This window comes from Hemiscyllium ocellatum, chromosome 24, assembly GCF_020745735.1.
Source record: "Hemiscyllium ocellatum isolate sHemOce1 chromosome 24, sHemOce1.pat.X.cur, whole genome shotgun sequence".
In the NCBI taxonomy this organism is placed as follows: domain Eukaryota; kingdom Metazoa; phylum Chordata; class Chondrichthyes; order Orectolobiformes; family Hemiscylliidae; genus Hemiscyllium; species Hemiscyllium ocellatum.
In genome coordinates this window covers 33614953-33638541 of record NC_083424.1, presented here as the reverse complement: position 1 = coordinate 33638541, position 23589 = coordinate 33614953, and the positions used below count along the sequence as shown (strand labels likewise).

At 40.3% G+C, this 23589-nt stretch overlaps 1 protein-coding gene across 1 annotated transcript in view; it reads left to right on the top strand.

Moving 5' to 3' along the window:
• Window positions 1-691: 691 nt before the first annotated feature.
• LOC132827357 (calcium-binding protein 7) overlaps window positions 692-23589 on the top strand; it is a 62959-nt gene continuing 40061 nt past the window's right edge. The window contains exons 1-2 of the mRNA XM_060844012.1: window positions 692-800; window positions 1799-1942. Of these exons, the coding sequence (XP_060699995.1) occupies window positions 692-800; window positions 1799-1942 (253 nt within the window). The remainder of the gene's footprint in view (window positions 801-1798; window positions 1943-23589) is intronic.

Genomic DNA, 23589 nt, shown 5'->3' with positions numbered 1-23589 from the left:
TTTAAGCGGCTGAATTCCAGATGGATGTTAAATATCACTCCTTGCAGATATCCCGCTGAATGAATGGCTCCTGCGGCTTACTGGTCCCTTGCTCGGGCAGCTTCCTCAGCCTTTAGTGAACGGGAATAAGATTTGTGCGTACATTGACAGAGCTCTGTGCTTGCCAGGCGAATGAATTGGTGGGTTTATCAATGTTCTGGAGATGGTAACAATTCCCCCCTGGTTGGATATTGGACCATTCATGATTTGCAAGGCGGAGGGTGGAGGTGTCTGGGGTCTTCCTGGCGATGTGAAACCTCACCATCCTAACTAACAGCTCAAGTTAAAGTCTCAACGCTGGGAGCCGAGCCGCAGACTGGGACCTGATTGATTTCCCAGTGTCAGAGAGAATTTGCCTGAGTCGAGCCACGTGTCTGACACTGTGGGGGAGAGGCAGGGAGGAGGGGTAGTGTTGGGAGGGGTGGGGGGGTAGTGGGGGGGGAGGGGGGAGGTGGGGGAAGGACAGGACAGAGTGGGGTGCCCACAGCTCGCATCGCGAAGAAATGAAGGGAGACTCGCAGACATGACTGCCTCCCGGATTCACTGGGACTGACAGCGAGACAGAGAGAGAGAGAAAAAAAGGGGAGAAGCTTCTATCAAACTCGCTGCACGAAGATCCGGTGAAAGTGGCTGTGTGAGCTGGAGACTCAAAATGCCTATGCACCCAGTGACTGCGACCTTAATGTACAGGGGCATCTATACCATCCCTGACATTCTCAGCAACCAGGACCCCATAGATATCCCTGAGGATGAACTGGAAGGTGAGTCTCTCCATCTCTCTTTGCTGATCCTAATCGTGTTACCTGTGAGGATGTTTGTTTAATGCTCCAGCCCTCGTTTCACGGTGTTGTCACATCCTACCATACAAAAAAAACTGTTGCTGAGTGGGAACCCATTTCCCTTTGCTGTAGGTAAAACTACAGAGGATTCTGACTGGGGGAGAGGTATCATTGCAGGGTGGGTGGTAGAGGCGGTTGAAGAAACGGAGCGAGTGCATTCGAAAGGGATAGAATCAGAAGGAATCCCTCCCCCTCCCATAAAGCATTAATGTTGCCACAAACACAGATGGGATAATGACGGGGAGATGAAAGGTAACGGGGGAAGAGAGTCCGGCTGTTTGCGTGGAATGCAGAGTATTGGCATTCAGCGCGCGTCTCCCAGTGCAGTTTTTCACTTGCCATTGGGAGGGAGGATGGAGCAGTTTCCCCTGTCTATGTCAGTGTAACCGCTTTCATTGTTGGGGACTGGGCATTGTCTTAGCTCAGGGATTGAGCTGGACACTTTACACTCGACGTCTCCAGCCTGAGACATTGATCTCTCTCTCTCTCTCTAGTCATCCCCAGTGACAAAGCCTGAGTGTGTGAACCGCCCTTTTCCACACGGGGGATAACTTTAAGCAGCAATTGAGCTGTGTAAGAAAGCGGGTTCCATGTCACCCTGCAGTGTGCCCTTTTAACAGACCTGCTGTGAAATATGGAGAGCGAATGCTGAGGGAACCACTTGTTTCTTGGGGAAACACTGTCAGGCTAGTCTTCCTGGTTCCCGCGCACCGGCGCAATGCTCCAGGGAGCAAGCCGATTTTGATCATGAAAGTGCCCCAAGTCAACAACAGATTAACCAGAAAGAGCAGGAACTGGCGAATGTCTTGCCTGCGCTGGTCAGGGTCTTTTTTTGCTGTAACTTGTGTAGAATGTTAGCAACCCAACAGCCGGCGAGACATTAACCTTTGTGTGCTGTGCATATTGAAATCTCCCGGCAGAGATCCGCGAGGCTTTTAAAGTCTTCGACCGCGATGGGAATGGGTTTATCTCGAAGCAGGAGCTGGGGATGGCGATGCGCTCACTGGGCTACATGCCCAACGAGGTGGAGTTAGAGGTCATCATCCAGCGCCTGGATATGGACGGTAGGACGCAGCTACAACTTGTTGGTACTGTATTTCCAAGCACACGCTCCAAGTGGGCCAGAATAGACGGACAGCAGTCAGGGCGAAGGGTCTGAATGGAACACAGCCCACACAACAGTTCCCCATAGACTCACTGCTTCGGGAAACGGCATCCCCTGAATCTGCCCATTCATTTATATTTCTTGTGGGGGGGGGGGGGGAGAAAGGGATGCCATTTCACCAGGGGGTTCCATAACATAGAACCAAGTGGTTTTTCCAGGAATTGTCATGACCACCGTTCTATGTACAAAGGCCTGAGAAAGCGACAGATTTTACATCAAAATAATAACTAGCTATAAAACTAGTTGAAACCTGTGAGTGGACGTGCTGCAGTAGACACCAATGTTTAGCAATGCAGAGGTAGCCCCCACCTCAACAAGTGGAGAATGATGTACTGTCCTTTCACTTTAGTGTTAACCAGCAATGGCGGCCTATATGATACTGTGTTCCAACGGGATCGCTTGTTTTGCTGTTTGTACAATGGTGGCTGTGTACAAATTTAAAGCCACTGCGCCCACAGTGATAGCTGGTGCTATCAGAACGCTCTCCATTTCAGGGAGCAGACTGCACACCATTTACATCATCAGTGAGATCCAGGAGGTGTTGACTGGTTTGGGGGTAGAAGCGCGTTCTCGGCCTGGCTGTGACCTGGGTTTATCAATGGCCAGGTGGGGGGTGGGGAAGAGTCTCCCTGAAGCTTGGTTGGCATCCCGCTGTCAGAAGATTAGGAAACTGCGGGTCTTTCACTTTTGGAAACTGACTGAAAGTCATTGCAGTTACAGTTTGAAACGCTCTCGGAGCCTGTGAGGAAATTCAGATCAGCAAGTAGGATGTGTCATCCCCACTTTATCAGAAGGGCAGTCCATTTGTGTGTGCCATTCGTTCAGAACATTGTTGTGTTGTAGTTTTTTTTTCACTTGTTAATATATATTATACCCACACTGTGGGATAAATCTGCTATATCAGGATAACATACCCAACTATTGAGTGATCGGAAGGCAAAGTACAATGGTTACGAGTCGTGGTTAATCTGGAGGTGTGCGAGGGGGTAATATATTCCCACTGGCGATAATATCTTACATTTACTGATGGGATAATCCGTCATTATCCAAAGCAGCTTACAATCAGGACAACTTGACAGGAAAATCTCACACAAGACCGTCGGGATCTTGAAAGTTGAACTTACACCACAACAGGTTATGACTTAAAAAGGGGAAATAACTTAAAATATATAAACTGGCACCAGAATTGGTGACGGATCAGCCGCAACAGTAAGATGAGGTACAGACAGCATGAACTGAAGAGAACAGAGAGAGAGAGAGTGTGTGTGAGAGTGGGAGAGAGGGAGAGAGACTCAAATGTTGATGAAGATGAAAAGAGTACAATCAGAAAGGTCTAAGGTTCCACAGCGCTGGTGAAGACCACATTTCCAAACCGGAAGAGTCACGTGGTTACAAACCAGGTGAGTGTGACCTGGTACAGCCAACCCATCACCAAACGCCATAAACTTCCCGAATGGAAACGTCTTTCAAAAATGAAGAAGGTTGATCATTTGTTCAGATTTGAATTGTCAAAGGATGGAACTAGAAGGAGATGTGGGAAAGAGCGGAAATGAGGATGCGAAAGATATAGAATGTCCTAAAATGATACATGGGCAACATGGATACATTGAGGTATAGTCGCTGTTACAGGTAACACTTCCGACGAATTTGTGCACCTTATGTCTCAGCAATGGCAAAAGAGAGAAATGAGTAGCTGGCTGGTACTCAGTCAGGCGTGAAGGCTGGCTCGCATCCTGGGAGATTCTCAGCAATGTCACGGCATTTTTCACTTGCGCTGAAGAGGTAGACGGAGTTCTCCAACAAGCAAGGCAATCCCAAAATCCAGCTCAGCTGCCACTGCAGCACTCCCTCAGTGTGGCACGTTCCCGCTTCATCACTTAGGCTACTGCCACAGAGCCAAACCTCTGCTTTCTTCGCCCGTGTTAATATTTAGACTCTATATTGCTGTACAAAAGCTGGTTCGTGTATGGTTCTACAGTAATCCACTGAATTACACAATCCCAAATTATTTTAACAACATTCTAGATACTCGATGACACGAAATTAAAATGCTACTTATTCATACTTATCATACAAACTTCTTAATGCACATTCATCATGAATCAATTAAATGAAGAGTTTCAGCTTTAGAAAGTTTTGAGGCTCATTTCTCTGAATGACTGAACAATAATCTACTTCATGTAGAGAGCGACCAGTGAAATCAGGAACATTTAGGCAGTTGCTCGACATAACTCCACGCGTGTCCAGTCTCTCTCTCTCAACTTTATTTTAAAATGGTATGGAAACATCAAAGTAATTGTTCACCTTTAGGGACTTGTACTTCCTTCGTTATTGGTCCCTTTCCCGTCACGTACCCGATGCAGTCCCGCCTGATTTCTTAATTGGCCAATGATGGGCCAGATGCAGTAGTAAAAGTTTCAGCCTGACCACACTAACAGTGATTCCGCATAATCCATTAAATGTTTAAAATTAATTGCATCCGCAAGACCTGTTCCTCATCAGTAGCTGAAAGACCTGCTGCTGTGGCACATCTAAACTGGAATTTATTCAATGACCTTAATGCTGCTCAAAATATTCTTAACATCTGGACTGCTATTTGTGTTGATAAGTCAGCGTAAAAAATACCAACTTTTACTCATTATGCTTTTTTTTGTGCAGTTCTCGGCCTATAGTGAAAAATAAAAAATGAGTAATTAGGTCCCTCGGGACGATAATTTAAGCATGATTTGAATATAATGCCAGAGATCCACCAACTGGTTGACCTTTAGAAAATCATGCCTTGTTTGAATTGATGAAGGAAGTCAGTATCAGAGTGTATTTCCATCCCTACACGTATACAATGTTTTACAACGTCATGTTTTTCTTGCCATGCTGGCATCTATGCATAATTAATTAACTTGTGGGCAAACTATATTGAAATACAAATTGTCTTCTTTACAATCTGTCTATTCCACTCTATTGTTTCCTTATGGTTGTCTGTGGTCCAGATAAGTCACTTAAGGGATAGCATTCTAGACCCTTCCAGCGTCAGCAAAAGTATAGACGTGAATGCAGATCAAAATTGCCAAGAGGACATTAGTGTGTGTTCATTGTGGTTTTGAGCATTCATGATGTTTCAAAATTGAACTACAAACACTCAAGAGTATTATTTAAAGTTTTGCTAAGCATAGATTTCCCAAAAGTCATTTATGAGGAGCTTATATAGCATTCTGAATTCCAAATGAAATGAAATAAACATTTTAACCAGTCTGACCTAATATTTTAAGCTTGACAATTATGAATATTTTGAAATATTGTCAAGTTTGTGACAGAAATAAATATTCCACAAGAGGTTTTTTTTTCAGTGAATAGTCATTGATGGATGTACTGCAGGGAACAAAAAGACAGCTGAGTTACATTGGGAGCAATTTTAGCCTCATCTACTTGGTGGGAAAGAAAGGCCTTTTATCCTGTACTCTTCACAATCTCAGGACATTCCAAAGTTCTTCATGGCTAATGAAGGATTTATGAAATATAGTTAGTGATGTAATCTGTGTTACCTAATAACCAATTTGCACACGGCAAGCTCCCACAGACAGCAAGGTGATAATGCCCAGATCCTGTGTTTTATTTTCTGATGTTGACAGAAAGATACATATTGCCCCAAACTCACAGATGACTCCGCTGCTCTTCTGCAACATAGTTCAGTAGGATCTTTTACATTCATCTTAGAGGATGTACAGGGCCTTGATTTAAAATCTCATGTAAAAGTCACATTTCTGATACTATAGCATTTCATAGAATCCCTACAGTATGGAAGCGGGCCATTCAGCCCATTGAGTCCACATAACCATCTGAAGAGTATCCCACCCAGATCCATCCTCCTACCCTATCCTTGTATCCATCCATTTCCTCTGGCTAATCCACCAAACTCGCACAATCCCTGGAAACTATGGGCAATTTAGCAAGGCCAATCCATTTGTTAGTCAGCCTGGACTTTTGTCCTCAAGGTTCTAGAACAGTCAGGATTAGTTTGGCTGCCTGTGTTGCACTTCATTTGATTTATACTCATTGACTGTAAAATTAGGTCGTTTGTAAAGCTGACAGCTACCCAAGTCTGTTTATTTTCAGCCAGGCAATTTAGATTAAAATTGGCCCCAAAATTGTCAATAAATGAAGCAGTGATTGCAGCAGATAATAAGCAAGGCAATTATGGATGCTAATGCTGAATCATTGAGTGGAACCAACCTGTTCAGGTATGTTGTGACACACTACTGGGGTAGGTGAGACTTGAGCTGCAAATGTGTTGCTGGTCAAAGCACAGCAGGCCAGGCAGCATCTCAGGAATAGAGAATTCGACGTTTCGAGCATAAGCCCTTCATCAAGATGAAGGGCTTATGCTCAAAACGTCGAATTCTCTATTCCTGAGATGCTGCCTGGCCTGCTGTGCTTTGACCAGCAACACATTTGCAGCTGTGATCTCCAGCATCTGCAGACCTCATTTTTTACTTAGGTGAGACTTGAACCTGGATTGTCTGGCTCAGAGGTAGGGACATTACCACTGTAGCACAAGGCTCCAGAGGTTCAGAATAGACTCTCAGATTCTTCAGGGTATTTGGGATTCAGAAATGTGCACAATTACCTGAAAAGATAGTCAACCCATCTGGAATAGAGTACCAGTGGTGGTGAAAGGGGAAGCCCTCAACTATGATGTTACAGGGAGCCCCACATGGAAGACTGCTAAGAAATTTAGGACAACTGGAATTTTTATTCTTATACAAAGTGAAAAGCACAGGCTGATTTAGTATTATGTCTTTCTGGGATATACACAGAGATATCGAAATGGGCCATTCAACCTAATTGGTCCATCTGGTGTTTATCATTCATCTGAGCACAGCCCTAATCTCAGGAGTCCATTTTGTTTCCATATTTCATTCTTTTTTTCTCCAACCACTTGTCTAACCTAATCCTAAAAGTTGGCATGATCTCTGCTTAAGTCAACACCAATTATGCATTTTGCAGTGTCAGATACCACCCCCACCCAATGTGTTAAGACCAAAGCTTCTCCTTTTCTCTTCTTAAATTTCTCACATTTAAGCTTATAACACAAAATTAATTAGAACAATCTGGGTGTATTTAATTTATCCAATTTCTACATACTTTGAAACAATTCTAACAAAATACCCCATCATCTGCTCTGTTCTCCTGATACAATTAAGTTCTTTTCATGTCTTTCTTCATCCTGTTCTTCCAGTTGGTATATTTTGTCCAGTTCTGGTCACCACACTTTAGGAAGGAAAATAAGATTGTTAGAATGGTTCCACGGATGAAAGATTACCAAGAGACAGACTGGGAAGGTTTGGCTGTTCTTCTTTGAAGATGTTTAAAATCAGGAAGGGTTTAGAGACAGTAAATAAAGAAAAGCTTTTTTTTCAAATGATTGAAGGATTGATAAGCAAAGGACACACATTTAAGGGGTGCAGCAAAAAAAAACAAGAAGTGACATGAAAATCAGATTTATGTCACAAGTGATTCAGATTTAAAATGCCTTGCCTGCCAGGGTAATGGATAAAGATTCAATAACAGCTTGCAAAAGGAATTGGATAAAAACTTGAAGAAAGTAATGCAGGAAAAAGGGAAAGAGCTGGCTAATGGTGGCTCAGTGGTTAGCACTGTAGCCTCACAGCACCAGGGACCCACATTTGATCCCAGCCTCGGGTGACTGTCTGTGTGGAGTTTGCGCATTCTCCTAGCGTCTGTGTGGGTTTCCTACGGGTGCTCCAGTTTCCTCCTACAGTCCAAAGATGTGCAGGTCAGGTGAATTGGCCTTGGTGAATTACTCATAGCACTAGGTGAATTAGTCAGAGGGAAATTAGTCTGTGTGGGTTACTCTTTGAAGGGCTGGTGTGGACTTGTTGGGCCGAAGGGCTTGTTACCACACTGTAGGGAATCTAATCTATAAAAAGCTGAATTTCTCTTCTGTACTGTACGATTCTATGATTTTCATTTTCCCATATTAGACCCATTAAATGAGGAGGAGGAAAAATGGGGAGCTAAAGGTCAGTTGGCAAACTATGGTCAACACTAGGGAAAATGCTATAATATTTAATTGCAGCTGGGCAGGGAAATTTCAGAAATCATAATCTCACTTGGCAGAATCAACATTTTTAATGAAAGGGAACTGCTTGACCAACATGTTTGAGATTTTAAAGGCATAACGAGCAGGATAAACAAGGGGTAAACAGTGAATGTATTATATTTAAACTTTCAGAAATCAATTGAGAAGGTCCCACATTGGAGGATGTTAGACAAGATGAAGGCTTCTGGGATTGAGAGTAATATATCAGGATATATAACCAGGGTAGGAATAAACAGAAATTAACACAGAAATTATTGGAAAATCTCAGCTGGTCTGGCAGCATCTGTGGAGAGAAAGCAGAGTTAGCATTTCAGGTCCACTGATCCTTCTTTAGAAATGGACCCAAAATGTTAATTCTGCTTTCTCTCCATGGATATTGCCAGCCTGCCGAGTTTTTTTCCAGCAGTTTCTGTTTCTCTTTCTGATTTCCAACATCCGTAGTTCTTCGAGATTTTTTAGGAATAAACGGGTCATTTTCAGAATGATAACATTTAACCAGTTAAGTACTGCAAAAAAACTTAAACTAAGGTATTTACAACCCATATCCCAAAGGTTTTGTGAAGGAACTAACTGTAATATTTTGAAGTCATGATTTGGAGATGTCAGTGTTGGACTGGGGTGTACAAAGTTAAAAATCACACAACACCAGGTTATAGTCCAACAGGTTCTCCGAAACGGTGCTCCGAAAGCTAGTGCTTCCAATTAAACCTGTTGGACAATAACCTGGTGTTGTGTGATTTTTAACTTAATATTTTGAAGTTTGTTAATGATACAAAGCTAAGCGGAAACGTAAGCTGTGTGGAGTGCACAGAGAGACTGCACAGGGATATAGACTGGTGAAGCGACAGACCAAGAAGATGACAGATGGATGATTGAGAATTGCAAAATTATTCATTTCCATAGGAAAAATGGAAAAACAGATTGCTTTAAAAGTAAGAGAGTGATACACATTGAAGTACAGAGGGATGCCCAGTTCCTACTACTTTAGATATACAAAATGCAGCTAAGAAGGTAAATAGAACAGTAGTCATATTTACAAAGGAAATGGAATATAAGCGTAAGGAAGACTTGCTGCAGTCACAATGGGCTTTGAGACCATATCTGCAGTATAGTACTCATATTTGTCTTCTTAAAAAAGAAAGAAAAACTTGCCTTTGAGTATGTGCAACTAAATTAATTCCTGAAAAGAGAGGATTTTTTTTTGTCCTGTGAGAACAGCCTGTGTAAAATGGATCTTTATTCTCTGGCATTTGGAAGAGTAGAAGTTCAGATGAAATGAGAGGCCTTGGTAGGATAGATGCTGCTGTGTAATTGCAGGTGGGGAGAGGGGGGAGAGGGTAAATGGCAAACTGGCCTCCTATTTGATTTAATGAGCTCCCTACCAATGATGGGGAGATAAAATCAACCTTAGGGATCATGATATCATAAGGAGTTGTTGGCCATTTAGGACTGAAATGAGGCTCTTCATACAGAGGGATTGTGAGATTTTTCAAGTTTTGAGACCCAAGCGCTGCAGATGCTCTGATGATGAGTGTATTAAATACTGATATTAATCAATTTTAGGGAGCAAGGGATATTGGAATAGGGCCAGAAAATGGACTTGATGTAGAAGTTCAGTTATGATCTTAGAGAAGCAAGTTCAAGGGGTCATTGATGTACTCATATTCCTGTTCTTATGTTCTGACAGCATTCCAGTTACTCTGTGCTTTTCCTTTTTATTCCAACAACGTCCTTCTTAGAGTGAGGACACTAGTTGTCATCTTAAGAACATTACATCTTGACATTTACATTATATCGGTCTTTCCATAAAGCCAATATTCTATTCACTATTTTACAGCCTCATCCACTAGCAGGGAGCCTACAGTGTTTAGCAAAGTTGAACCAAATCTCTGTCACTTCCATGCCACCCAGCTTTAGCATTATTAAATATCATGATTATGTTTTTTAAACAAAAATGTACTTGCTGTTTTTAAACTTTTATCTGCCATTTTGCCCATTTCTACCAAATTATCAATATCCCCTTTCAACAGTTTTCTCCCTTTAAACCAGATTTCAATCCAACTTGCTACTCTTCTCCCTTTGTAACTAATCTTGATGATCCATATCATTACTGTTGATCTTTTTTTGCTGAAGGTGTCGTTCTATGTGTAGATAGTGAGCTTCCAGCTGTAACGCATGTGAAGTTATACAGCAGCAGTTCAATGCCATCGTGTAACCTCAAGACATGGTGCTGTTTCTGTAAACAACAGACAGGGTAATGGCAGATTTTTCTGATAAGGTGTGAGGTTTAGGAACACAGTTGTGATGTATACAACAGCAGCAGAACATCACCATAGTGGTTCTCCACGAAGGTGCCTACAGGCAGACTGAATGCTGATAAAATTGCTTCCAGAAGTGGGAACTGGTAGGGCCTCTCAGCATCTTTAATTCCATGCAGCCCAAAATACCGTTATGTACAAAGGACAATGTTACTTTTTCATATGTTCTCATAACATTCTATGACAGAATTTATTTCCAATCTATTTATAAAGGTCTATCCATGTAATTCAGAAGGGTCATTTGCCTTACTAGATCTCTGCCCTGGAATAAATGCCTCATTTAATAATTACTATTCTTTACAAATAGTTCGTAGCTCACACAATGCTCCTTCAGAGCTATTTCTGAAAGCTGTGCTGGAACTGTTTTAAGTGATGACTATTGATATTCTGTGTTGTAAACTATTTTGCCAATTTCATTTGGTAATGACTACAAATGATGTGTTATGGGTATGTAAGCACATATACTCTACCATGTGTTTCAGCACTATTATTTATTGGGAGGGGCTGGTGAGATAAAGACTAATATTTCAGTAGCTGAATAATTACGAACCATGACCTGTGCTACCTTCCAGTATTCACAGATTGTGCCTTCAAGGCTTTTCAGCCAAAGAGATCAACAATGGCTCACTGGATTCCAACTATTCCATATTGTGCCTTCTGATTTTGTAAATATTTCTCACTGCTACAAGGCAATTTTTGCATACCCTTAACAATTTCAACCTTGCAGCACATACAGAGCTGCCCTATGCATTACCGTCATGTTGTAATTTAGGCTGGTAACATCTTGCTCATCTCAATTTCATAAATGGAAGCCAACCATTCCCATTCCAAAACAAATGATCATAGAATCATAGAGCTGTACAGCATCAAAACAGACCCTTTGGTCCATGCTAACCAGATATCCTAAATTAATCTAGTCCCATTTGCCAGCATTTGGCCCATATCCCTCTAAACCTTTCCTATTCATATACCCAAGCAGATACCTTTTAAATTTTTAATTGTAGCAGCTCCACCACTTCCTCCGGTAGCTCATTCCATACACTCACCACCCTTAGTTGCCCCTTAGGTCCCTTTTAAATCTTTCCCCTCTCACCTTAATGACCCCCAATTTTGGATTCCTCTAGCCCAGGGAACATACCTTGTTTATTCACTCTATCCATGCCCCTCATGATTTAATAAACCTTTATAAGGTCACCTGTCAGCCTTCGATGTTTCAGGGAAAATAGCCCCATCCTATTCAGCCTTTCCCTGTAAGTGAAACCCTCCAACCCTCTTTTAAAGCTCCAAACTAGAATTCACAGGGCTTGAACTGTCAATGCAATTTTCTTTGTGGCCAAGTTCTGCTCCTGTTGCACATTTCCTATACCTTGCAATACGCTTATCACTAACCTATTGCTTTCCCTTGTACAATATTGCATCCCAAGTACACTCTTTCTTTACAAGATGTAATAGAACAAAGAGTCTCAGAAAATGTTTAAGACTGGGATATAAAAGGGATATAAACATAAATTCCCACCATGGAAATTTAAATATTTAAATGCTTCTTCCTATTAGACATCACTTTATACCCAGTTTTCAGTTAATACAGTCATCAATTATAGGAAAGTTAAGCCAAGATGTTCAAAATCTTCACAAATATATTTTTAGAACAAAATTGAGTACTTTGAAAGATCAATCTAATCTCATAGCATCATCTGTTCCAGTTTGCAAGATTACTTCAAATGAAAAAAAACAACCCATTTGATCTCAGATTTCGAGAATATCAGTTCTATCAATTATCACAGTTATGGATCAGAAGCACAGACAGAATGACACTTGATGTTGATGAGTTGTGAAGTCTAAATTCCATTCACGGTCTCTGTTCAAGTGTTTGAAGTGGTTTGAGGTGTGTCTTGTGCTTCTAATTCTAACAATTCATCAAATATTTAACACTTTGTCTTATGCTCTAGTGTTATCCACATGCATCTTTTTAAAATCTGGCATCTGTTTCACTTTATCCAAATTAATCCTTTACATTAATTTTCAAGTTGCTAGAATACTGAAAACAATTTACAAAAAGGTGAAGGGTCCTAAAGGTTCATCTGTTCATTTTACTGTAAGAATATCTGATCAATTGCTTTAATATCATAATACTATGTTTGAAAGCATTTAAAACAAATTGTAAGTCAAAACATGAATGACAAAATATTTGATATTTATATCTTGATGAAAAAATACTTCAGAGGTTAATGATGATTTACTTATAGCTTGCTAAGATTTTACAGTTCCATCCCAAATTAACCAAGTTCACAATGATTCAATTTATTTAGATCAGTTTAAGCCATGTTTTCATCTGGTTCAATCTATTTTTCTATTAAAAATATCTAAAAAAGATGAGCAGGATCAATGGAAAGCAGTAATAAACTTCTCTATTTTTACCAATACCATGAATGTTCATCCCTTACAGAAAATGTGTTCAAGAAATTAATGTTGGGAACATTCACTTCTACATAACTGTTAAGGTTTACATTTGATTTTTATGTAGTGCAAAATGTCAGGTAAAAATCTTTTATTATCTTGAATTTTTCTAGAAATGTAAACAACAAACTTTTAAATGTGGAAAATTATTTCCATGGATTCTACAGTTTGCTCTTCAATGCAACTTAATGATGAATTGGTTTGCAAAGATTTTCTATGTAAATGAGTTGAGGTTACTAATTGAAATAATCAGCATGGTCAGAGTGCTTTTTATTTTTAAAATAGGTATAGAGTTTTAATGAAATAAGTATTAGGTTTCTTTCTATTTTAATTGATCTTCTCCTAACTTTAGTTTTAGTTGTGAGAAACAATCAATGGTTTACATTATTTTCTCCAACTTGAAATGAATGAATCATCATCCTTTCAGCTCAGTTATTGAATGTTGGTGTTTTGTCTCCGTGCATTGTATTTTTGTTGATGCTATCTCTTTAAAAATATATTATGTATCTGGTGAGCCAAAAATCAACATTTTGCTAGTGCTGGTACATCCAGCAAATTAATTATATTTTAATTGCACAGTTAAGAATTAAATCCCAAAAAACGCAACTAAAAATGCAATGTTATTTGACTTTAAGAAATAAACATTCTTTCATTTGATGTGGTATTCCAGACATTTTCTTCTTTGGATCAACTGTTAATTCCATTGCTTTGTTTATGCATTTGGATAAATAGTTGTCCTTCATGTCGCAGAACTCAAGTGTGAAAGCAAATGGCTTTCTGGGTCTTATGCATCAGATCCAGGGACTTGATGTGAGGTAGATTTGAAGCATAAAGGACTCTGGCCTCCAATTGAAAGGGAATTGGTCTCAAGGCAAGAGTGCCTTCATACTAAAGGTCCATCATGAAGAGTCCGATTACAAGTAAATGTAATACTCCATTGCTAAATGCCATCTTTTTGGGACTTATGGACATCCAACCAGCACTTTAAATAAGTAAGGAAACTCAGAGACTTGAGACAACAACTGCTGAAACACATTATCTGGAGATTGGGTGGGAGAATACATTCATGTACTGAGGGCTCAATACATACCATGATTTATCTGTAGAGTCAAGCAAATGCTTCTGGGAATTCTGCACCTCCAGATAACAGAGAAGAATTTTCAATAGATGTGCTAGGTATGCAATTTGCTTTTGAAAGGTTGATAATTATGCATCCAAATGCTGAATTGTGCTGCTTGCACACTTCCTGTGAAAATTCCTACTTTCTATCCAGCAAAAAGGAAAATCTGTACTTGTCAGTCATCCGATGTGAGATGAATAACAGTTGCTTTGGTGTCAAAATTGGTCCAGGAATACATGCCTACCAATGGAAGTTTATACCTGTTTCTCTCACTTGCATAAACATAATAATCCAATACTTTCACAGCCATGATCAGCCCTTTTGGCTTTCTGTTGGAACTTAGACAGGCACAGGTCTATTGTCATTAGACTCCAATTAACCCCAAACACCAATCTCCTAAAATTTAGGGAGGTAGGCAACAGGTGATGCTGTTTCAGTCAACTAAACACTAGTTCTACCATTGCTCAGAACTAGATATCTGTAATCTTTGGTTCTGCCAATATATATGGAACTTTGCTGAACATGAGTAAATGAGGTATGCCTTGAGATGTTTTTACCATGTTAAGGACCACTAGCTAATTAAAAGTTGTTATTGGAGGTAACCCTAAATAAGAAAATGTGCATTGCAGTTTAGTGCAAAGAGAACCCACATGTTGGTGTAAAATTCTAAGCAGCTTGAATGAAAAATTCCGAAGCATGATGCAGGTCAGAAATCTGACTTGCCAAGTATTTAAAATTGTGTTGTCAGTTACAGAGGTTTTGGGTGAGCTAATTTTTCTGCAGAGTTCTCTTTTTATTTTAAAAGTTAACCAGTTTATTGTATATTTAATAGTCTGCAAGTACAATACACCAAACAAAATAGTTTATCTGTACTATATAGTTGTAATGTAATTATCTGTTGAATTGTGAATAAAGTACAATTGCTTTATTATATATTTAGTCTTCAGTCAAGAAATTGATAATGTTGTTCTCATTTTCGGGAAGCTAAATAGCTGCCTGAGCTTGCACTATGATGAGTTGGAATGTATCTGTCCACCACCTTGGTGTAGATTTTATGTTTAAACCCCGCTGGGGCCTGTACTTGATATAGTTATTAGGCTATGTGCATACACAAATGATTTTTTTTTGTTTCAGGACCCAGATTGGATCATCCTGAACATAGCCAGAACTTTCCAAATATCATGTTTTAAAGACAGTCTTAACGATGTGGGGCCAGGAGGAATTGGAGTGCTTCTCCTGACTCTGTGCTAAAACTGCTCCTGTTCACCACTTGTGTCCTACCATATGATTACTAAAGTGAATTCTGTCTCTTCAAATTTCCAATGACATAAGCACAAACATCTCAGCCTTTGTCTTGCTATATTGAGCTCTTGTAACTCAATCCCTGTAACTGGAGATGTTTACAAATTCTTGTTACAATAATTAATATAATAGCTCCAGATAAGGATTTTTAAAATGTCTATAATCCTGAACAATAGCAAATGAAAATCTAACAGATATTTCAAGTTATATTTACTGTTTGCTAATAAATTGATCATAATAAATATGGGATCTGCATTTCCCCATGAATCAATGTGCTCATGTTTAAATTCTATCACACTTTATTTTATCCTATGCATGGTCATTTTCAATTTTCAGCTATTAGATGGGTTAGACCATTTACTATAATATGTATCCTTTACAGACAAGGAATTCTCCACAAATCAATGCTCCCTTCATGATGAGCTGCCAGGAGGCACTGTTTAAGTAGCACAGCTGAATGGTGCACGCTTTTTTCCCCTCATTTCCCTCAAGGTGGGAAATCTCATTATCACATTTAAGTTTTAGTTTATAATCCATCTGAGAACAAAGATCGCCTCGCTGGTATGCCTCATGTGCCTCAGTCAAACAAATTGATTTGTATCTCAGAATAGTCAAAAGTGACGGATTGAGGGGTGGACGAAACAAATTCTGCTAATACATTCATTAAACACTTTACAAAGAAATCCTGTCAGAATTTGCCATGCAGTTAACAAATGTAATCTTCATGCCATTATTAGTGAGGAACAGATAGCCCATGAGTTACGAATCACCACAAATTGTGAGACAATTTATACATTTCTACTTTAAATTCACAAAAACAGCAGTTTGCCTCAACTTTTCAATTAGATTGTACATTTATTATCAATTAAACTAACCATTAAATGTTAGGGCTGGAGATTCAATCATGTGAAGGCATTTAGAACAAGATATATATTCCTGCAATGTTACTAACTCTACCAACTTATTCCCAAAGGTAGCAAATTATTTTCAGAGAATTTTAAAATTCATAATGTTTTTTTTCTTTCTGTTTCTAATTCTCTTTGAGAGAGAAAAAGAATGATGGAATTATGTCATTTCTCTTTCCAATCCAACCTCCTCTCCATTTAAGTCTCATTCGGAAATAGACTGTTAATCCTGTTGTTCGCATAGGTCCCAGTTTCCCCATTGTCCTCAATGCACCAATATCAACACACATTTGAAACTATTTGCAGCATGAACTGAAGAGTGAAGGATAAAATATTACTAACAATGTTTGCAATGAGATGCCCTGTCCCAGCAAATTCTAGGCCATTTCTAGTACATCATTCTTTTTTTCACATTTGCTAATTGTTCATGCATTACTGGATAAGATTACAGATTGTGAAGTCATTTTGAAAGATCTATTTAACTCTAATTGTTTCATCATCTGTATTTGGTAAGAGTACCTGGTAGCTGGAAATTATCTGCAGTAGTTCAATGGAGTAAAATAATATGGAATTAAAGCATTTTCCAATCAAACAAAAATTGACTGAGATTGAGAATAGACCGACAACTAAATTGGAGAAAGTGAGGTCTGCTAGATGCTGGAGATCAGAGTCGAGAGTGTGTTGCTGGAAAAGCACAGCAGGTTAGGCAGCATCCGAGAAGCAGGCTCTGGCCCGAAACGTCGATTCTCATGCTCCTTGGATGCTGCCTGACCTGCTGTGCTTTTCCAGCACCACATTCTTAACTACAACTAAATTGCATTTGATAGAAACCATAAGTTACAATTTCAATAGTTGTTGGAACAAAGGCAAGTTCTCCGGATAAACTAGTCGGTCTACTCAGAATGTATGGTACTAATTTCAGCCACAAAGTCCTATAAAGCTCAGCCTTCTCCAAGAGAATTCCAAATCCTTTTTGTTGAGGACTTAGCCTGATGCCCAGCTGACAACAGCATCCAACTAACCTGGATTTCATAGACATGACCTCCACCAGAATGCAGAACCTCCTCAATTCTCACAATCTGCTGGTGCAGATCCATCAATGTTATCTTCAAGTAAGAGGAACAGCTGCCGCAACAGTCTATTTATCAACTCCCAGCTTCTGGAATAGGCCAATCAGTTCTTTCAGTTTGTTTCATCATTCATAATCTACTTCTACTTCCTTTTCAGGAAGGTGGTTCCAAAGACCACAGCCCTCTGTGAGAAATAATTTCCCCCCATATCTTTTATTTTAAATAAGTGACCCTTTATTTTTGAAGAGTGACCCATAGATCCTCCCATAAGAGAAAACGTCCTCTCTGCATTCATCCTGAGAATCTTAAATATTTCAATCAAGTTACCCCTTACTTTTCTAAATGCCAGCAGATACAAGCCTAACCTGTCCAACCTTATTTCGCAAGACCACCTTGTAATTACAGATATTAGCTTGCTAAACCTTCAGTGAATTGCTTCCAATGCATATACATTCTTCTTTAAATATGGTGACCAACACTATGTACAGTACTCAAAATGTTGTCTCACAAGTGCCTTATATAACAGAAGCATAAGCTCTCTTGTTATAATTTATTGCAAGGCAAATTAAATACATATATTAGCTTTTATAATTACTTGCTGTACCTGCATACTTGTCTTTTACAAGTCATGCACCAGGATAATCAGATCCTCCTACATCTCCTACATCTGCAATCTCTCACTGTTTAGATAAAATATGTCTTTTAGTATTTTACCTGTCATAAATGGATGATTTCACAATTCTCATATTTTTGCTTACTCCCTTAACCAATCTATGCCCCTCTGTAGCTTCCTTATATCTTCTTCACCATTTAACATCCCACTCATCTTTGTGACATGAGCAAATTTGGCTATCATTACCTTCTGCCCCTTCATCTTAACAATTTATAAAAATTTGTAAACATTTGGGGTCCTAGCACTAGAGCCATGACTCACTGATTGCTACATCCTGCCAAACTGACAAAAGACCATTAATGCCCACCGTCTATATCCTGTTAGCCAGCTAATCTATTGCTAATATGCTACCCTTCCACCATGGGCTTTTGATTTCTGCGATAATCTTTGATGTGGCACTTTATTGAATGAGCATTGGAGCACAGTCCATCCAAAGTTCCCCTTTATGCACAGCACATGTTGCTTCCTCATTAGTCGTGATTTCCCTTTCATAAAACCATGTTGACTCTGATTAATTATTTGAACTTATTAAAGCGCTCTGCTATGATTTCTTTAATAGTAGCTTCCAACATTTTCCCTGTGACAGATGTTAATCTAACTGGCCTGTAGTTTCATGCATTCTGTCTTCCTTCATTTTTGAATAAAGGAGTTGCATTTACTTTCTTACAATCTGATGAGACTCTCCTCAAATCAAGGGAGGTTTGGAAAATTAAAACCAAGCATTAACTACCTCACTAGCCACTTTAAAACTCCTTGAGTGAAGTCCATCAGGACCCAGGTAAACCAAGCATTAACTACCTCACTAGCCACTTTAAAACTCCTTGAGTGAAGTCCATCAGGACCCAGGTACTTGTCAGCTCTCAGTTCCAACAAATTGCTCAGCACCACTTCTCGGCTGATTATAATTTTCTGGGAGTTTCTCACACACTTCCATTTCCTGCCCAGTCTGGGATGTTGCCTATATTCTTGAAGCAAAGACTGTTGCAGAATGCCTGTTTAATGCAAATACCATCTCTTTAGTTTCCTCTTTTAATCCTCCAGATTCACTTTCTATAGGGTCAATTCTCAATCACAACTGTAGAACCACGGAAATGTTACACTGCAGAAAGAGGTCAGTCAACCCATCATATCTGCAGCAGCTGAATATACTAGCGACCCATTTTAATCCCAATTACCAACATTCGCTCTGTAGTTTTGCAGGTTACAGATCCACAATCCTTTTAAATGGATCAAGGAGTTGCACCTTAATGACCAAATAGGGCAGTGAATTCCAAAAACACTCACCGGGTGAAATAAAGTTTCCTCATGGCCCCTTCCAATACCATATAACCATAGAGTTATAGAAACTACCTTAAATCTGTGCCTAAAGTCATTAATCTTGTTGCAGCTGGAAACAAGTCTCCATTATTTCCAAGCCTCTAATTTTGTATACCTCAAGTAAGCCACCCCTCCTCTATTCAAAGCAAAACAAGCCCATCCAATTTTGACCCGCAGTTGCAATTTTCAAGCCTGAGCAATATTACTGCAACTCTCCCTTTGGAGGGTCAGTGTGGCCTTGTTGGGCCGAAGGGCCTGTTTCCACGCCGTATGGAATCTAATCTAATCTAAATCCTCCATACTCTCACCAGAGTAATTATGTAATTTAGTCACCAGAACTGCACAGACATAACTCCAGCTATGGCCTCACCAGAGTCTTGTATGGTTACAGCATTAAACCCATCTTTTGTATTCAATATCTCATCCATTACAGGAAAGCATCCCTTATGAAGAGAGGTTAAATAGATTAGGAGTATTTTCATTAGAAAGACGGAATTTGAGGGGGGGGGACCTGATTGAGGTCTACAAAATCATGAGAGGTATAGACAGGGTGGATAGCAAGAAGCTTTTTTTCCCAGAACTCAATTACTAGGGGTCACGAGTTCAAAGTGAGAGGGGAAAGACGTAGGGGAGATACGCATGGAAAGTTCTTTACACAGAGGCCATTGCCAGCGGAGGTGGTAGAGTTGGGAATGATACCGTTATTTAAGATATATAGAGTCATAGAGTCACAGAGATGTATAGCATGGAAACAGACCCTTCGGTCCAACATATCCATGCTGACCAGATATGAATGGGCAGGGAGCAAAGGGATACAGATCTTTACAAAATAGGCAGCAGTTTTAGATAGAGAATCTGGATCAGCGCAGGCTTAGAGGGCTGAAGGGTCTGTTCCTGTGTTGTAATTTTCTTTGTTCTTTGTTCTTTATACCTTTTTTACCACCTTATCTACCTGTCTGCCAGCTTCAGGGACCTATGGACATGCACTTCAAGGTCTCTCACTTCTTCTTCTAACCCTCTCAATACACATCTGTTTATTGTTTTGCTTTATTTGTCTCCAGATACATAATCTCACACTTCTCTGATCTGAATTCCATTTGCCACATTCCTGTCCACTCATTCAAACCATTAACATCGTTCTGCAGCAAATAGCTATCCTCTTCACTATTAACTACCCTGCAGATTTTTGAGTTCATAGAATACCTACCATCCAGAAAACGGCCATTTGGCCCATAGAGTCTGTACTGACTCTCTGAACAGCATCCCATCCAAGACCATCATCCCACCCTATTCTGTAACCACACATTTAGCTTGGCCAATCCACCTAACCTCACACTTTTGGACTGTGGGAGGAATCCTGAGCATCTGGAGGAAACTCACAGGACTGAACCCAGGTCTGTGTCACTACGAGGCAGCAGTGATAAACACTGAACCACCATGCCACATTGTAATCATTCCATATGTTTCCCAATGCCTCCCACATTTAAGTCTAAATCATTAATATATCAGACGAACAGGGTGGAGCTGTCCCTCAAAGTGGTCACCCCATCTGTGTTTGCTCTCATCAATGTATAGGAGATTGCATTGTGAGCAATGAATACAGTAGACTAGATTGAAAGAAGTACAAGTAAGTCATTGCTTCATCTAGATGGTGTGTTTGGGGCCTTGGAAGGGAGGATGTAAAAGGGCAAGCGTCACGCCTTCTGCAATTGAATGGCAAGTTGCCGTGAGGAGAGGTAAGGAAGTATTTGGTGCAACATAGGAATGGACCAAAGTCAGAGACAATGATACCTTGGAATGCTAACAAAGGTGAGAGGGGAAAACATTCAAGAGGCAGCATCCTGCTGGAGGGACCCAGCCTTCACCTCCACTATCCCCTCCACCCCTCCCAGAATAACGATAGGGTTTCCCTTGCCCTCCAGCAACTTCCACATTCAACGGATCATCCTCCACCATTCCCACCACATCCAGCAAGATGCTCCACCAAATGCACCTTCTCCTCCCATAGCTTGTCAGCATTCCACAAGGACCATTCCCTTGGTGATAGCCTAGTCCACATTCAACAATTCTTCACTCACCCACACAGTGCTCCCCCAACACCTCTCCATCCAATCGCATTTCATAGAGAGACTGAATAAATTGGAAAGCATATAGGCCATTGAGCACCTCTTCCCCTTCCTGCCTCACTCCTTTAATCACTTTCGACTTAATCAGATTTCAACCGGTGTCAGGTCTGTTTCCACTTTAGTTTTCTTAGAAATCTGAAGGTTTAATTTCTCTTCGAGTGAGCTCACTTTTTCAATACAGTTCCAGTTAGTCTTCTCCGAAGAAACAAGCTTTGAAACCACAGTCAGCGTCAGCAATACCTCGCAACAATGTATTTCATCATATATTGTCAAAGCAATATTTGGAAGTGATCTTATGGTGCAGTGAAAAGAGGGATTCAGTTCTTTTCCTATGAATTCAGTACAAGACCACTGACTACATTTTCCGTGACGACTGAACCTAACCTACAAGACCACTGCTATCTTTGATATATGTCGATGACTTGAACTTGGGGGTTCAGGGCACAAATTCAAAAGGTGCAGATGATGTTAAAGACAGAAGTGTTGTAAGCTGCGAGAAAGTTAGCAATGGAGCTCATGAGGACATAGGCTGGCTGGTGGAATGTGCAAACACATGTCAGATAAAACACAAAACATTAACATTGGAAGGTGGTCCATTTTGGTAGGAAGAATGAGGAATGGCAATACAAACAGAATGGTACAATTTTTAAGGGCTGCTAATTTCATAGAATTCCTACAGTGTGGAAACAGGCCATTTAGCCCAACAAGTCCACACCAACCCTCTGAAGAGTATCACACCCAGACGCATTCTGCTTCCCTAGTATCCTACTTTCCCCTGACTAATTTACCTAACCTACACATCTCTGAACTCTATGGGCAATTTAGCATGGCCAATCCACCCAAACCTGCATACCTTTAGACTGTAGGAGGAAACTGGAAGACCCAGAGGAAATCCATGTAAACACAGGGAGAATGTGCAAATGCCACACAGACGGTCTCCCGAGGTTGGAATTGAACTGGGGTCTCTGGCACTGTGAGGCAGCAGTGCTAATCACTAAGCCACCATGCCACCCCACAGACACATGGTTTCTTGTGTGTGGTTTCTTGAAGTTGGAAAGATAGGTTAACAAAGCATATAATGACGCATATGGGATCCTTGTAAATAGAGGCATAGAGTACAAAATTCTGGAAGTTATGCTAAATATGAATAAAATACTGATGAAGACCCAACTGCTGACTGTGTCTTATGAAGAAAGATGTGAAAGCTTGGGATAGGATATGGAATGGTTTAACTAGAATAATTCCTGTAATGAGGAATATTTTTATCAGAATAGACAGATGAAGGTTAAGATCAGAGTTGATAGAAGTGTTTAAAACTTAGCTAAAGTAAATAAAATGGAATTGTTTCCAATGGCAGAAGAGACAACAGAAGATGCCAATTTAAGGTGATTGGCAAAAAATAAGATAGCATAAGGAAAAGAATTTGTGCAGTGTGTGGTTAGGATTTGGAATGCCTTAGATTAGATTAGACTTACAGTGTGGAAACAGGCCCTTCGGCCCAACAAGTCCACACCGACCCGCTGAAGCGCAACCCACCCATACCCCTACATTTACCCCTTACCTAACACTACGGGCAATTTAGCATGGCCAATTCACCTGACCCGCACATCTTTGGACTGTGGGAGGAAACCGGAGCACCCAGAGGAAACCCACGCAGACACGGGGAGAACGTGCAAACTCCACACAGTCAGTCGCCTGAGTCGGGAATTGAACTCGGGTCTACAGGCGCTGTGAGGCAGCAGTGCTAACCACTGTGCCACCGTGCCGCCTTACTAATATGTTGAACGGTAGCTTTCAAAAGGGAAGGAAGTAAATTCTTGAAGGAGACGGAACTGGAGGACCCTGAGGACAGGTCTAGGAGAGGAAACAAATAGAATGAGATGCTGCCTGGCCTGCTGTGCTTTGACCAGCAACACATTTGCAGCTGTTCTTTGAATGGACCTTGATCATTTGAAATATCTCCTTCAGTGCTAAACTATTTTGATTCAAAATTACAATACAATCCTAAACAGGTTACTATAATGTATTTCCAGTTTATAGAATGAATTCATTGTAGTTCACTGCGCAAGACACCATTAAGTTCATCGTGTCAGTACATGTCCTTTCTAGAAGAGTTATCCACTTTACTCCTGCTTCACTA